The sequence below is a fragment of the Aythya fuligula genome, chromosome 2 (genome assembly GCF_009819795.1).
Source record: "Aythya fuligula isolate bAytFul2 chromosome 2, bAytFul2.pri, whole genome shotgun sequence".
NCBI lineage: Eukaryota > Metazoa > Chordata > Aves > Anseriformes > Anatidae > Aythya > Aythya fuligula.
In genome coordinates this window covers 151,581,271-151,599,151 of record NC_045560.1, presented here as the reverse complement: position 1 = coordinate 151,599,151, position 17,881 = coordinate 151,581,271, and the positions used below count along the sequence as shown (strand labels likewise).

General features: G+C 35.0%; 1 protein-coding gene across 3 annotated transcripts in view; it reads right to left on the bottom strand.

Annotated features, from left to right (window-relative positions):
- Nucleotides 1–17,881, bottom strand: part of PHF20L1 (PHD finger protein 20 like 1) — a 56,642-nt gene that overhangs the window by 12,892 nt on the left and 25,869 nt on the right. For 2 of the 3 annotated variants that reach the window (XM_032180801.1, XM_032180802.1), the window contains 7 exons: nt 15,623–15,875; nt 13,463–13,648; nt 13,050–13,256; nt 5,706–5,924; nt 5,454–5,510; nt 4,138–4,242; nt 149–313 (listed from right to left, as the gene is read on the bottom strand). In XM_032180801.1, the coding sequence (XP_032036692.1) occupies nt 149–313; nt 4,138–4,242; nt 5,454–5,510; nt 5,706–5,924; nt 13,050–13,256; nt 13,463–13,648; nt 15,623–15,875 (1,192 nt within the window). The remainder of the gene's footprint in view (nt 1–148; nt 314–4,137; nt 4,243–5,453; nt 5,511–5,705; nt 5,925–13,049; nt 13,257–13,462; nt 13,649–15,622; nt 15,876–17,881) is intronic. The other variant, XM_032180804.1, reaches the window with a different exon arrangement.

The window sequence follows — 17,881 nt, the reverse complement described above, 5'->3', positions numbered from 1 at the left end:
GAAGCATAAATTAGCCACCATATTTATAGCTACAATCAAAAACTTAAGATGCTTTAAAACAATCAAAGATTTTATAGCTAAAATCAATTTATTATCTTTCCTAAGAAACGAAACCTACAAACTGAAAGTTCTCACTCAGTCAACCTACTTTCTCCACTAAGGTCAACAGACAAGATAGCTCTTGGATACTGGTACGATGTATTCTTCTCTGAGAACATGCTGCGCAAAGTCAGAGAGCTTCCTGAGGACCGCGTTAATGGAGAAGAGCACCTGTCCAAGAACTCAACAGAACTATCTTCATAATCTGAATAATCTGAAAAGTTAACAACAGGATTAGCTGATGTTACAAAAATTTGTGACAAATGCAACAAAACTTAAGAAAACAATATTACATTCAGACGTAAAGAACACTAAGGTATTACGTAACACTGAGGTATTAGGATGATAAAACTGAACATGAAATAGCAAATGCTCTTCAAGACAGTTTTTCCAGAAATTTCCAGTAAGAACCATAATGAACCACAATGTGTATTTATATATTCCCATTTGCAGACCTCCATCCTGGCTCAACCAGAGAGGGGAGCTGGATGAGGCTGTTGGTTGTGTGTGTTCATGTGAGCACTCCGTGTGCTTATACCCAGTGGTAATGCATTTTCAGCCTTGCTACTGATTGAATTTTGGGACAGGGAGCTGCAGCAATCTTGCCTCTCACCGGTGGCCAGAAGCAGCATGATCTATTTTTCTCTAACATGTAGCCTATTTGCAACAGTCTCAAGGAATGTTTCTTATGTTCTTAATCACAGTGACTGAAGAAAGCACCCAGGTAAGCCCAATGGTAAGAGTAGCTATCCATTTCCTCCTCTTAAAACTTTGAATATAAATGGTCATATTTCTGCATATTCATCGTTTTGTAGAAGCACTACTACTACCACCTGTGTTCTAGCAATGAGTTCCACAATATACTGCTCTCCTAAATACTTTCCATTAAGCCACTGTTAATATTTTTCTCTGTCAAAACCACACTACCATATCTGTTCCTGACTTCGCAATGCTTAAGGAAATGTGAAAGTATGCAGTATTCTAGCCCACTCGTTGAGTTGATTATGTTGTACTTCAACTTCACTGACAAAAAGCAGAAATTACCTACTTTCGACAGGCTTTATGTGAATGAGTGTGACTGAAAAGGCATATAAGTATTTGCAAAAAGACAATAGGAAATGCTAAGTACACAAAAGAAAATAAAAAATAAGCAGTCCTGGCTACTTCAGCTATAGCTAGTTATTAAAACATGACAGATTTAATATGCAGTTTTCAATGCGCCATCACTTTCTGTACAGCAATGTAAGTCATGTGTATACTAGGTGAAAAAAAATGGGTTTGTTCTTTTTTTTTTTTTTTTTTTTTTTTTATGCCTTAGTTTGACTTGAAAGGCACAGAACGTGCCTCACACACTTTCATTTCTGCCCATACCATGCAAGCAGGGTAAGCTAGTCCTGGAGAAAGAGAGTATTGCTTCTTGTGATGGATCATTTTTCAGTGAGCTTTTTCAGGGTGAGACACTAGAGTCAGAACCTGCCAAAGCATTTTTCTTTCCTCTCAGTGAAAAAATCCAGACAGAATGCCTCTGGATTGCTTGCAACATTTTTTCATGACATAAATTTGCATGGAAGAAAATGCTCAAGTTCTATTCACACTGCCTTTTGCAACTGGTTTTAAGATCTGTTTGTTGGGACACTGGGAGGTACATAGTTTCCTTTTAATATTTACAAGCATTGGATATGGCCCCTAAAAGCTGAAACCTAATCGTGCTATCTTTGTTAAGCTTATCTTTGTTAAGAATCATGACAAATTAGCAAAAAAAAAAAACAAAAAAAAACAAACCACCAAACAGACAAAGCAATAAAAAGAGAGAAACAAAGGAACAAAAACCTTACAACCTCCAGATGGGAAAACAAAAGAAGAATACTGGGGACAAGAACATGGCTCTGATTTAAATTTGCAAGAGGCACTATATCTCAATCAGTTTGAATCAATAAGGTTTTCAGAAACCACTACACGTTGGAACTGTATGTAACCAAAGAAACACGCATACCCCCAAACAGTGAGAAGCTGAGGAATATCTCGAGCACAGCCCTTTGCAAAGCTGCAAAGTATCACATGCTCACAGGAGCAAAATCAGTCTGACCAACTCCTCAAACATTTTATATTGTACACCACATCAGCTTTTCTGTTGATTCACCTTAATTCTAGTATTCAACATCAAAAATGTCAGAACTTCTCTGCTTAACTTTCTTTGGAAATATCTGAAACAGAAGGTTCAGGGAAATACTATGTGGAAGTTCTTCAGCTACAGAAAATATATTTATAGTTTTAAACGCAGTTCAAATCTGTAGCTTAACTTGGTAGCTGACTATTAAATTAGTTCTGTTCCAAACACCTGTCAAATGCTGCAAGCATTATTTTGTTTACTTTCCAAAGACTTTTATACCAACACACAGTCTGCCATACACTCAGAGAACAGGAGAGCATATAAAAACATTTTCCTTACTCTTAAACTTTATTAGGAGTGCTCCTAAGGATATTGACCTACACAAGGTACTGACACATTTCTTTTAAGTATCTTCTAGAAGATGGAACCTGTGGAAAGCATCGACTTAATTTGCCATGTTGTAATAACCACAGATGAAACAGACAGAACTGATAATGTGTTGGATTTCAACCCCCCTTTGGCTTTTGCATACCTAGATTTTCCTAGAGTCTTTTTGAAAATACTTAGGTACTTCTCCAGCATAGGTAAAGGAACTACCAATAGTATTCAGGTAAAATAAGCAACCAAAGTTTATCGTTGAAAATTATGTTACTCCAATACCAAGATGGTAAAGTATTTGAAGCTTAGATTACTCAGTTCAAGTACTGCATTACAGTACAGGTTTTAGATAAACAAAACTTTTAATCACTCTAGAGATAGGTAAAGCATCTTATAGTCTGAAGTCAGAAGCTTCTGTTAACACCTAAGATTCTTCTACAGGCTTTCGAGGAATAGTTTATAGAAAAATCCATTTAATAGGTTTTCAATTTTCACCTTCTCATATTTTAAGAAGTTTAAATTAAAGTTTCAACTGATACCTAGTAAAACCCTCTCAAGGTACGCAAAAGTAGAGCCAATTGGATAAGCACAGTAAGTGTAAATTTTTGAATAAAGATGTTAAAAAAAAGGAAAAAAAAAAAAAAAACAACAACAAAAGAGAGAACATCACAGAGAAAAACAAGTAGTTTAAGACCTGAAACACTTTTTGAGGCAAACAGGTATAGAACACAAAAAATAAAGTTTAGTCTTCAGCTAGAAGACAGAATGAGCCTGTATTTGCCCATGCAGTTATTCACATTGTCATAATTCTGCAGCCAAGGCTGCGCTGAAATGCAAAAGATTTTATGGGAGATGAAAAGAACCAAAGGAGGGAAAGAAAACAGGAATAAAATACAAGAAGGAAAAGAAATGTGATAAAAGAGCCAATACTCAACACTTTTTTTTTTTTTTAAATAAGATAAACTGTCCAGTTTTTCCACAAGAATCACACCAAGGACAGTTACAGAAAGGATCGTGTCAAAACTTTTAACCTCATTCTTATGGGTGTTTCAAGGAAAGCACCCATAGAGGTGTTTTCCTCTCACCCATGAGAGGTTTTCCCTCTCAACCAACAAGAAAAAAATGTCTAAAAGATTTGTTTTTTACCACAAAGAAATTGTACTTTACAAATGTACAAACTGTTATGGATTCATTATTAAGAAGAGACTGTAACAGGCTGAATACTAGAATAACTGTAATGTCCAAACAAGATAAGGATTTTACAGAGCTTCAAATGAAGAGTCTAAAGAGACTAAAAGCAAAAGCATTATTATCTGCATATCCTTTCAAGAATAAAGGTCTATGAAATGTCCATCATATGGACCATATATATATGGCCATAAATACAGAAATGAAGTCAGACTCTTGTCCTTTCAACATTAAGGACAAAATCTATTAATTTAAATTTATAAATTTTGTATTCATATTGTTGAGAAACAAATTTTAATATCTTATCCCTAAAATATGTCAAGTGGTTTGGCTCACTTTCAAAAAATGCAGATTGAACTCACCGTGCTGTTTAGATTTCTTCTTTTTTTTCTTCTTCTTTTTCTGTTTTGATTTATGATCTTTCTCCTTTTTCTCTTTTTTCTCCTTTTCCTTTTCTTTCTTTTTACCTAAAGTACAAATTGAACATCTCAAAACAACAGTGCCACTCCAAAATATTTGCTTCATTTGGCTTACCGTAGAACATGACATTTAAATCCAAGCTATTCCTGTGGCCTAGCAAGATTCACAATTCAATTAATTTCTTGATATGTTGGGTGTGTCTCTTATTAGCTGATGGTAGAACAGTTCAAATAACTGGGTCTCTCTCTACAGTTTTAAGTATTTTCACATAAGATATCATAGCAGAAGAAGGTACAACAAAGCACATGAAATAGGTGATGTCATTCCAACAATTTATAACAGCTATTTAACTTAGTTTATGACAAAAAGATAAGGGCATGAGAGAAAGATTTCAGGAGCGCAAGACATTATCTTTCTGTTTGGAATCATCTTAAATCACTTTCTATAGGGGTGAAACATGTTTAAAGTAAATTTCAGTGTCACAAAACTCAAAACTGCTGATGCTGTCAGCACTTTCTACTGCAGAGGCACCCTCACAGAAAACTGTTTCTGACTGAAGCTTATGGTATGTTTTTTATGCTGCAGTTCACTTACAAGCACTGTTGACATATGCATGAGTATAAGTATTTTGTTTTAGAAAAATTCTATTTATCCTATTAATTGTCCCCAGAGAAAATGTATCCCACAGCACTGTCATGCCGTAATTATTTTATAAGCAACCAACAGCAAGGTAAGTAATGAGGAAGTTGACTTGTTATGGAAAACTTACGATTTAAATCAGTGTTTAAGGATTATTTCCTAAACATATATTGAATCTTATCTTCTTGTGGAGTACAAAAGCACAGTTTTTCCCCTCATGGAAAACACAAGGCAAATTCACATGTGAATTCTTGTCTGTCTATAATCATAATTTTTAAACCAGGAAAAATGAAAGTCCCCTTCCTTCTGATTTTTTTTCAAGAATTAACAAATGTTTTGTTAGTAACACTTATGTTTTTTTTCCCCCACTTTCTCAGCAGTCAATGCAAGGAAATAAATGCAGGATCGCTAATTCAACTGAAATAAAAGTTTTGGCTTGGGCTTCTCACAGGTAGTATCCAAATCCTTGTTACAGGAACTTTAATTTTATTCTCTTTTAGTTATATCTTTACTATAAACTGGGCCCTAGAAATGCTTTACACTGCTATATTTGTACTTCAGAGACATCAAGCAAAGACTTTTCCTTTTTTTCATAAAAATATTACTGCTCTGTACATACCATATGTTGTGGAACTCTTCTCTTCCAGTTTTCCTTTTCTTTCTATTCTCATCGCACCTGTAAGTTTAAGAAGAACATGAGACATTAGCGCAGTGTTTGGCTGATGACCCACTACCTTGTAAAAGTCATTAGACTGTAAACAGTTCTACAAGTATAAAATAAGAAACATACAAGCAATACAATGATTTTAATGTCACTTTACGGTTACTTTTATTCTCTAATGCACTGGAAACAAAAAGCATTGTAGTTTACCAACTTCTGAATGCTTGTCCTTCTCAATCACGTTCTTTAATATTTTCTCCTTCAGACTCTCAAAACATTTCTCCTTTATGGGCACAGAGTACTGTATCTCTGTCCCTTCAGAGCTCACTGATGTGGAAGACCTCTTTTTTTTACTACTCCCTTTGGGTAACTTTAGACTATTGGTTAAAGGCATTTCCAGATGTAAGGCATGTACATGGGACGAGGGTGCTGAAAACAAGAAGACAGATTTACTAGGCATTCGGTAAGGATTGCAGCCAGATCACTGGCTGGGTCAGATCACTGAAACATCAAGTATTGGTAATAATATCATCACACTTAACACGGAATTACTGCATATGAATGCCTAGACCATAGTCTTACATACAAGATGATACATGCCACAGCTTTGTCTATTTTGAAACTTGCGTTCACTTTTCAACTATTTTTATTGCTTAAAACATAGTTTTGCTGCTATTTTTAAGCCTTTTTGTTTCCTTTCATTCCACTGTAATAGAAAACCATGTCAACACTAATGGTAAAAGTGCTGATACCATCAACATTATTTAAGTTACTGGTCTATTATGTGAACAGAGAATCTATGTTCTCAAACATTTTTAGCACTATGTATTTACGCTTTATTACATTTTTCATTGATTCTAGCAATATTTAAATTATTTAGTCTTTCATGCTTTTGATACATGTTTGAATTACATGCAAGTTACTACACTGGAAATCAGAATTATATACTGACAATTCTTACTGTAAGCTTATTGTAAAGTTTACTGATTAGTGGCAGATATTTAGGTGGCAGTTTCTTTACCTCTGTAGATTCAAATGAGGAAATAAATAACAAAACTCTATAATTATAATTTCATTGCTGATATTTATAATCCAATAGGATAATGTAATTTTCAGATAAGTCGAAAACAAATGTTAGTTGTAAAGAACATTACTGGTATTGCAAAAACCTCTGTATTACTGCAAAGTAACTCATCAACATTGTGAGAGTGTTAAGTTTCATCTAACCATAATTAGGAAAGCCTAATCTTCATCAGGACACTGAGAATATTTGAGGACAATGCTGTACAAAAACACAGCTCTTCAAAATCTTAAGGGGCTTAATCTCCCTCCTCCTCCTCCAAAAAAAGTCCTGCAGGAGACATGCTAGTAGTCAGGATGTTAAGCCAGGTAAAGTACAAAGCTGATCTGATAGGTTCTCTGAGTTTTCTGCACTGCCTTTTTTTTCAGAAAAAAATATTCAGTTAAAAAAAAAAAAAAAAAGGCATTTAAACAAACATTTTTTTTAAAACAGCTTAGTAAATTTCATCAGTTATAATTCTGTGGGTAGTTAACAGCTTGGTGGTGGCTCCAAAAAGCTGCTTTCTAGGTTTGGACAAACCAACCCAATTGGTCTTACACTTTACATGAAACTTTCTCCAGCTCCTACACAGCCTCCCCAGGAAAACAGCCAAAATGCCACGGAGTGGGAAACTTGCAGGAGGAGCAAAAGCAATAGCAAGCAAAATCAGACCACACAGCATTTTTAAATGCCAGATGTTGCCAGCTGTAAGAGGTAAGACTTCACTATGCTATGTATTCTAGCAAGCAGCCAAAAGCAGCTGCTCAATTGCTTGCTGTTTTTGAACACAAGACACGAGCTGCACGACTACTACCTGAGCCTTTCCAGTAGCTTCCATCAACCATCTCACATGAGACCATAATCCTTTTTAGCCTGGTCTACCAGCTAAGCTTTGTCCTTCTCTATTTCCAAGGCACTTAGCTCAGTGGCACATGCAAAACACTGTACCAAGTATTCCTTCCTTTGGTTTCCTAGTAAGCATTTCTCTCTGTTGCAGGACTGAACTGGTTTGCCACCTGTCACCAGTGAATATATTTTAGCACCTCAGTAAAGGACAGAAGTGGCACTTCCCCACATCATGATGCTATCACCGTCTGGTCTCCTTTCTAAATGGAACACAAAAGGATCGCCCAAATGCACATAATTTGATTAGGTCACTGTTATTTTGATGAAAAGTTCAGCTCAGCTCCCTCTGAACAATTTCAAGGGAAAATTTAGTGCCAGATTGTACGCTTTGAATAATTTAGTATTTAATTTTCATTATTGAAAAAGAAACCCTGATTTCAGAAAATCAAACGTGCTCTGATATTCCTAGCCACAAATTTTAGTATCTCGACTTTCAGCTCAGACATGTCTGAGAAAGTAGTCAGCTAGTAATTAAATAACAGTTTGAGGGAACATTCACAATGGGCAGAAATCTGCTAGTCACACAAATATCCACCTCGATGACACAGCTCTCTAAACTGCCTTTCTATAGTTGTCTGAAAAGAGAAATTATTATTATGCCTGCATACATATACTATATGTATATTATTCTGGTCTTTTGCTTATACTAATATTACAGAAATCATGAATTGAGAATTCCTAATTTCCAAATCCTAACAAAATGTTAAGGGTTTTGCAAACTCATTTGTAACCATGTCATTATTATGCCTTACAAATAACTACAAAATTAGACAAAGGCAATCATAGTCTGAAGGGCAAGTAACAAACACAACATGGCAAATACGTGTTTATAAAAAAAAAATGTCCCTTCAGTAGATGTTATGGTATATTTTTTAACTGTTATTTTTAATTGCCATTTTATCCCTGTTCAGGAGTCTAGTCAGGCACCTCCCACACAAGTGAAGCGTGGGAGGCCTGCAATTAACAGCAGAGAGAAAGATACTTCGAGATGAGACTCGCCAAACTAATGATTATGTCGTTGCTCTAAGATTGCAAAAAGACTGATTTCAGATGAAGAAGAAATGCAAACCACAGCTATTTCCAGATTGCTTTTCAACACGCCTCCGATGCTACTTCTCCTAGGCTAGCATGGTAAAAGCAGCACAAGCCTCGCTAGTGAGCGCAGGCAGAGAACAGAATGCAGTGGTACAAACGCAGCAGCACACAAGTGCTAAGCGGTGCTGCTTTTGTCTGTCCAGCAAATTAAAATAAATTAGACCTACGTGAAGCAACTTATTTTGTTGCGTGATATTCCAATGTGTGGCTTCTGATGTTTCATCTTTCCTAGCAACAAAAATACCAACATCTGCATTGATATGCAACTGAAACCATATCATGGCCAACATAATTCATGGTTCTATTGCAGGTAGTTTCATGTTTTGAACTTCCAGTGCATAGGATGCTGAAGCTGATATCATACTACACTTTACAATACAATAGATAATATAAAACCCTGCAGAAAACAATCCCTCTGGGAAGGATGAGAATGCAAGTGTTCTTGCCTTCACACAGCTACCCCACAGAACCAGCTGGGAGCTCCAGGGCAGCGAGAATGGCACAAGTCCACACTAAGGAGCAAAACTGACTGACAGTGGATATTTGGAATAAAACAAACACTAGGTACTTCTTAAAAGCAGCATAACCAAGAACTCTGGCAAGAGTTTTAATTAAAAAGTGACATCTTTTTCTGAGAATTATACATATTTGTACCTTCTTGTTCCTACTGCAGTGAACATATTAATAAAAATATACAGAAGTATAGTGATTTCTTTTTGGGGTGGGGTGGTGGATTTTTCCAATACAGTGGACCTAATGCTACCCTGAGAGCAAAGTCACCTAGCCTTAGCTACAACAAGGAGTAACAGACAACAACATTGTTATATTAAAACTGTTGCATTGATGTGTGTAACAATTTTTCTTCAGTGTAAGAACTGAAATCCAGATTGCTTTTTTAAAATATGTTTGCTCAGTATGTAACAGGTGAACTAATACGAAAAGGCACAGAGCTACAAAAGATACCACAATGAATTTAAAGAAAACTGGCAACTGTAAAATGATCTGAACTTCATGTAGTCAGAACTGGAATACCACAGTATTTTGCTTCTATACAGACTTACTGTGAATATAAAGTCTTTTATAGACTAAGACAAAAAGTGAGTTAGCTACAGTTAACTAGCAGACTGACAAATGAAAGAAAAGATTCTTAATTTTGTGTGCACACTCGTAGGCAATCACAACTGGATCCATATACTATTTTAGCCAGTGCAGTACCTCAGTTCAAAAATTAAATAGCGGATCAGCTACTAAAGAACACAGCACTTTCGCGTAACCTAAAGACTGCAGGAATTGATCAGTGTTTTTGTGTTGCCTTTGTGAAATGGCAAGCTCTTCATTTTGAGCAATGACTTTGTGAAGGAATTTACATGTTAATACTATGAGTTTCCACTTCTGTTTCTGTATTTCACCATATCTCATCTCATCCCTCCCTATTATTTTGGTAATTTTTATTTTTTTTTTCCTGTTTGTTTGTTTTGTTTTTCTCTCTCTCTCTTCAGTTTGCTCAACTGATAGCCCTCATCAGATTTCTGAAATTCCGAAGTCACATCTCTGGGTCTAAACAGTACCTCCTTACGACTATACTCAGAAGGGTCAGTTACCATAACAGGCTATTTCAGGCTAAAAACTTACCTCCATAATTTCTGAAACTATTGTTATTTACCTCAGTTATTACAAAGAACAGTAGATCCCACTTAAGCACAGTTTGCAAATTCCACACTACTGTCAAAATCTAGAAAACCAAATCTGTCCAGATTGCTTCAATATAATATAAACAGTAGAAACATCATAAAAGGACAGATTTAAAATAGTTCTTTCATATTAAAAACCCCAAAAAATAGATAATTGCAGAGTAAAATGGATTTTACACCAGAGTTCTCAAACTGTATAGTCACAATATATATGGCTAAACAGTGCGATACATTAAATTACACTTATGCAGGCAGATGTTCTTGCATTATTCAAATGAACTTTGCTCAATACTTTAAAGCATCGCCTGGAATGATAAATGAAAGCTTTGGGAAAATTCTCCTTTATATATCAGATTGCTTAAAGGCTACAGGTGCTATAGCTTAAAGAGGTTCGTTAGAAATGGAAAGGAAGCAGTAAGCAGGATAGACTCTATCCATTCTCTTGGAGCAGGAAAGAAATTAGTGTAATTGTGTGCTTAAGTAACATGAATTGAGAACCATTTAACAGTGCAAAGTTTAATTTCACAGGTTTCAAACCTGAACATAAGAACTACATTTGTTTTTATCTTCCTCTGAAAAGAGAAGGATATTAGAGAAGTGAGTTTCACTGAGGCTAGAAGCCCAAGATGAGCTCTAAATAAATATGAACTGCTTCTGTCAGTAGTAGCTCTAGAATTACCTTTTGTAACTGATCTCCAAAACTTCCTGTAAAAACTCTGAATTCAAGATACTAATTGCTTATGTAAACCTTTCAGCCCACAAAGATTATACTGCTCAAGTGGCTGTCAGTTGTATACTTTTCAAAGCTTTTAAACATTTGGACAGAATAAGAAGTCCATGTGAAAGCTCAAGACAAAGTACTACTGCATGGAGAAAAACTACCAAAAATTTAAAAACATGTAGCTCTGTCTAGAAGACAGACAGGTAGCTGGGAAATCAGTTCCTTGAGAGCTTATAATTTTCAAAATTATGTAGAAATAGGACAAACTGTATCCCTCCAGCACATGTTGTAAGCGCTTCCATTTTCCCACTCTAGACTCAACTAGTACTACCAGAAGGTTGTGTCAGGCATGATTTTCCCTGACACAACATGCCAAAAAATATATGGACATGCCAAAAAGTTTTGAGCCATAAATGAAGGTGGCAACAAAATAAATGCCAATCAGTATTACTAACTATGCATTAAATGATCCAAGAAACATGTCAGGCAAAAAAAAAAAAAAATGCCCAGAAGTTAAATTCCTAGTAACTGAAGCAAGTTCTTATGAATAACAAAGATAGTAGTTGGAAGTGGTTGGTTTCTTTTATGATCTTGTATGAGTGGTCATCCACCAAAAGCATTTCTCCTACTAGCCAAAGGCATGAGATTAAAAAGACTTTTGCAGAAGTAATTTTCACAGGAACTCATGATTCTACCACTATACAATACGTCAAAGGCACACCAAGATTGTCAGAGGGTTTAATTTGAGAAATTTAGTATTTTTTTTTAAAGCTTAAAAGATTTAAAAAGTTTTTAAAGCAGTTCATTAGAAATTCCCATAGCACTCATTTTGACAAATTAGTTTAAAAGATTAATAGATTTTGTTGTTTGAAAGAGAGCGAGAGAGAGAGAGAGAAGGGATATTTATAACCACCTAATTTAATCTACCCAATATTGATCCAAGAATCCTACTCAGCCTTTTCTGCATCGGGTTAAGGAATTATGCTGGAACTCAGGAAAGCAATCATCTTACACAGAGTCAATGGGCAGACACCCAAGAAGAGGCGTACATTAAACAAGATGTTTCACTGACCTAGAGTACCGCAGCTACACTGGTAGCTTAACACAAAGTTGTTACGATTTATTTCTTCCCCTTAAACGAAGACAGTTATATTTTCAGAATGGCTTAATTATATACTTTATGGTCACAATGCCCCTCCTTTATTGATCACATTTACTAAGGAAGTTCCCCAAAAAGTGCATAATTATTACTTTTTATTTAATTTCCCTCCTCTTACTTTATTGATTAGTTTTCGCAGTAAAGTCGTTTAGAACATGGTATCATACTCACCCATGTAAGAGGCTTGTTTATGAAAAAAACATATGGATACCTAACACACTGGATGAAAGGACTCATTTTTAGGGTCTGCAACTCACAATGCAATCCCTTCTCAAATCTCTTAATCTAAGTGATTTGAATAAACCACAGTGCCCACTAAATTGCTAAAGAGAGATGTAGCCCTTTGTTACAGCATTGGACTCTACAAAGGTGTGCCAAATTTATATAAACTTTAGAGGATTTTCCAGACATATTTTCAATTAATATCTCCTAGCAGGAAAATGACAAAATTTCTACTACAAAGAGAAGCAAAAGTAGAAAATAAAGACTACCTCTGAAAACTCTACTGTATTTAAAGCTGAAGCCACAACATAAATGAGTATGTATATATTTAGTATATATTAGTATGTTAGTAAACAACTGTATTACATATAATTATTAATATTTTATTTTTATATATATATTTTTTACAAGTTTTAACAATAGAAAATATTTTAGAAAGAAATACTACATCTTATATTCTATACTTCCTCTGTAGAGTTAAATCAGATCTACTTTAAGGCATGTTAGGAAAAAGTGCTAAAGCAGCTCAAAGATAGTGGAAGACAAAGAATATCCAGATGGATGGACCCCAGGAAGAGCTTGCAAGAGGTTTGCAAGCTTGCAGAAAGAAAGTTTATCCCCTCTTTTTGTGTGACTGAACACATGCATGTTTTAACCCTGCAACTGTAAGCCTAACTGGTTGTACACTGGATCTTTTTACCTGACGCTGTTGTAGCTACTCTTCCATCAGTTACTGCTTTGGAAGAAAGATATGTAATCATCTGAATATCTTCCTTGTCTTTACTGGGGTATTCATTACGGAAAGTGGATTCTGTGGATAATGGTGCTGAAACTTCCGAACTACGGCTTAAATCAAGAGGGAGACAGGGTCCACGCTTCTCAAGTGACATATGAGCAACATCGGGTACTACACAAAAGAAAGAATGTAATATTAAAAAAGGTACAAAGGCCCAACAAAAAACAGTTTGGGTTGCAGTGTAACATAACATACGAACAGCATTCAGCTTTAGCGACAATAAGTCAAAACGTCCCATTAGATGAAAACCATGAAAGGTCTAATTTTCATGATTCAATTTCTCTTGGGCAGTTCTTTATTAGATTAAGATACATTACCCTCCAATTTTGATGACTGTTGGTTTTGAGCACTGATGGAGAACACTTTTCCATCAGTAACTGAAGAGGGAGAAGAAACTTTTTCTACAGAATCATCAGGCAACGAGCAAGTGGCTAAACGTTGTGATCTTCTTCTCCGTTGACTATGTTTGTAGGATCTAGGGGAATTCAGTGGTTGTGATGGACCTAAAAAGAGATCTTTCAATGTTCATGAAGCATAGAGAGATACGATCATCTTACCGCAGTATTTTAGAGTTCTAAAGATGGGAAGTGCTTTAAATAGCTCTTATCTGCAGAACTGGTAATCACAGCAGGACTGTTAAAAGTAATTAAAAACTGTGACTACCAGAAAAAGGTTATGCTTGAGACATGATTCTGCTTTTTGCTTATTCATCATTAATAGGGCGTCTACTTCCCCACTAATAAAGACTATTGTTTTAGGCAAACGGTGTATTTACCATAAGCAACTCCCCCATAGAAACCATGAGAGTAGGCTTATAAAGGAACTGAGCAACAGGATTTTACAGTAAACAGAACAAACGACCACAATTAAAAGATCTAAAAGTCACGGATACTAGTAACATAAAGCTTAAATAAAAAAGCAAAAGCAGTGGTTCATTTTATAACCCCTCTCCTGACCTGATATCAATACCCCAACTATCTTTAAAATGTTCATTGCCAATGCATGGCATAGTAAGAAGGCTCAAAAATCTCACACAAACAAAAACAAACAAAAAAGAATGGGGGGATTGATATAGGATAATATGGGCCTGATTCATTAAAAACAAAAAAAACACACTCCCCTAAACTTCTTCACTTTAGTAAAGCTTTACAGACATTTGCCTTGGAAAAGACACATTCAAGTCATTACACCGTAAATCACTATTCTCTCTTTTTCTTTAACCATTTTTTCAAGTAAAAGGTTCACAACTTTAAAAATAAAGACACAAAAGACAAGACTTAAATTTCTCTCAGAGGTAGTAAAGACTTGGAAGCCAAAGATTGAAAGACAACACTAACAAGATCTAAACTTAAGTAACCAAATTTTAAATTGGTTCTTTATCCAAATATAATGCTAAGAACATCCTCAAAGAAAACTACTTACCATCTTGAGGGAAAGAGGGGAAGGAGAAGGGGAAAGACATGTCACAGTAATGTGTGGGGCAACTAGAGATACAATTTAAACAAATGTTCCCTGAATAAATAGATGGCTGAACTCGTACACCTTTCTCTCCCATTCACTTAAAGCTATCTGTGAGAAAAGATTAGGAGAAACTATTCTCATAAGGGAAAACATCAAATGAATGTTAAGGAAAACATATGATGCAGGTATAGTCTTCCATTCTTAAATCACTGTCCTAAAGCAAAAGAGGTACGAAGATTTTGACTTCCTATAGCCCGTACTTATTTTAACTCTTGACTCATCATTTAGTGTAAAATAGGCTGTTTGTTGCCTGAAGAACAAGGTCTGACCCTAAGCAGTAAAACCGTCTCTAAGAAATTAGAGAAATATTTCAACATCCACAAAAATTAGCATATTGAAGGAGGCATCGTAAATCTTTCCCTGTTCTGATGAACAGTATTCTAGTACTTTGCAAATCAATGCAACTGATGCATACGTATTTCTGAGGCAATGAAAACTGAGTTATGTACTTTCCCACCCCAGATATTGAGCACATCATTGCTTTCATATTATATTTTCTGGGAAATAACACAAAAGGTGAAGAATGTCACCACCAACAGGTATAGCACATCAGTCTGCCGAGGCAACATTTCTCAGAGAAGGAAAGATCCACAACCCAAGTGTATGTCTTTTCTTTTTAATGAATCAGGCCCTTCAGAAGAGAGGTTCGACTTTTCCCTGTATCGCTCCTAACACTAATGTGGAGATTTATGCTAGAGGGGAAGTCAGTCAACCATTAAAAGCTGTAACTCATACATAAATGTATTATTTCTTTTAGAGAAATTCATATGCCTTATTATCTAACTTGACTTTTTAAAAATAGTGAGCTACCCCTAATTCTCCCATTTTGACTTTTTTTTTTCCTATTTTAAAAGCAGATTCATTTTTAAATGCAATATCCATTTACAACCAAAAGTTATTTTATGTATATCTCTTAAAAGTAATTACGGTATGTTTTTTAAAATGTCTGTGCTCACTAGTTTTATTTATCACAGAAGAAGGAAGCTGAGAGACCAGCGTCAAATCCTCGACTTGTATTAATTCTGGGGAAAGTGGTGATTTAGGGGGCTTTATACACCCAGAAGAATCTCCAGATTCTTGTTTGCATTTCTTGCTGCGAGCCTTTCCTGAAGACAAAGTTGAGGATAACAGTGCAGGTTTCTGAATGTTGGCAGAACTGCTAATATCAGCTTCATTTTTTTTCTGACTTTGTGGTTTAGGTGAAATCTCCTGAATAAATAATAAAAAATTGATACTTTTATTTCAGTTTCTTCACTGTAGTTCTTGTATTCTATTTTGATCGTTTTAAAGCAACTTTAGTATTCAAAATACATTTTAAAGAAATGTTATTTTCAGTACAAATAAAAAATATTTAAAATGCATCACATTAAACTTTTGTTTTTAAAGGAGCATTATCAATTCTTTTCAGTATTCAGAACACCCTCATTCCTTACTATTTGAAATACCTGCAGAAAGACTGAATATAAAACTATTTCTGTGAATTCTCATTTTAAAATTCAAAGTCATTTTAGCTTGTCCCTTTTATCTTCAGCATACTGGGACCATGAAATGCGTTATCACAGTGTAATTTGGAGAATACCTATAATAAACTGGAATAAATGCACCAATCTATGATTGTAACAGCAAATAATTTAACAGTTCCTTGGGATAACTTTCAAAATGAAAACTATTTTAAACAAAGAAGAATCTGAAAAAAGTTGACAATGCTCCCTTAAGGAAATGTCTGAAAACAAGAAAAAGTTTCCAAATACTGAACACACTCTCACACAACCCCTTTCAGTGCTGGGAGTCTGGATTTCACCACATTATATGCTTGTGCAAACACATGAAGAAATCACAACTTCTAGCACCACAGGGTTAAATAGATTGCTAACTGTAGGAGGAAAAAAAAAAAAACGAGCAGATAGAGTTAAAACAGTTTTGAAGAAAAATCAATATATGATGCAGCTTTCCAAAATTATTAATTTTCACCCTTAGCATACGTATTTAAGTATTATTTTTAGGCAATTCACATGCATTGACAGACATTAGCATTGTAGATTTTTAGTAGGAAGTACTTTCTGCATTACTGAATAAACTGTGCATGTGTTACACAACTTGCCCAATAAAGGCAAGTATCTGTACATTAACTTCTTAAACCTGTCCCCTCTCTCACCCCAGTTACAACACTCAGCACATTATCATCTAATAAAGCCATAATTATCAAAGTAGAAAGGTATTTCTAGAATGTGCACACCAGTTTATCCAAGCTAAAAAGAAATGTCACATCTCTGATTATTTGAGGCCTTTTGGTCTGGTTTTGTTTTTCTAAATAAAAAATCACTTTCCACTGGAACATGGAGAGTTCTAGCGGAAACAAACATAAGTGCACATTTGATGCATGTAAAAGGGCAACCCTGAATGCTGTATCAATAGCTGGCTGCAAGTACCATGTAAAGATCCAGTGCAAAATGTCCCATTCAGCAGAAATCAGTTCTACCTTGAATAACTCCATAATACACATGTATTAAGTGCAGTTTTATTCATTTAAATAAAAAACTCCATGAACTGAAGAGTATACCTATGCTGGTTATGAGAGGTATTACCAGAAATTAATTAGAGTCGTAACTTGTAAATAAACAATTTTATTGTTCATCTTCACAGATGTGAAAGACATTAATTACTACAGCATCCATTACTTTCAAATTACAAAGTTATTTAAACAAGATTAAAAAAATTAATATTTTGATAAGGTGCTTAACCTCTTAACAGGACAAATTAACATTAAAAACCTTAATGAATTAATGTTATTCATCTAAGCAGATCTTGGTCAAAAGAAAATATAACATGACATACCCTAATACAGTTAAATAAACTATTGTATCTGCAACTAATTGTTTGAGGTTTTGGGTTTAAGACAATTGTAAACTAAAAATATATATATAAATATAAATAAAATATACTTCCATCAACAAAGTAAGTTTTCGGCTATTGGCCTGAATATTTCTACCATGTTCCGTATTACATTATTAAAAAACCCTAAAAGACATTTTACCCATTCAATTTTATAGCAGTAGCAGACAAAACCTCTCATTAAGGGGTGCCAGCTTTGCTATTGGAAAATCTTTTGGGGAGGTTTATAACTCGGCCATTTTAATTTGGATTTGGGCAGGAACGTAGTAAAAAATAGCTTTATGCTCAAATTTTCCTCCCCTCAATCGTTTGAAAGCTTATGA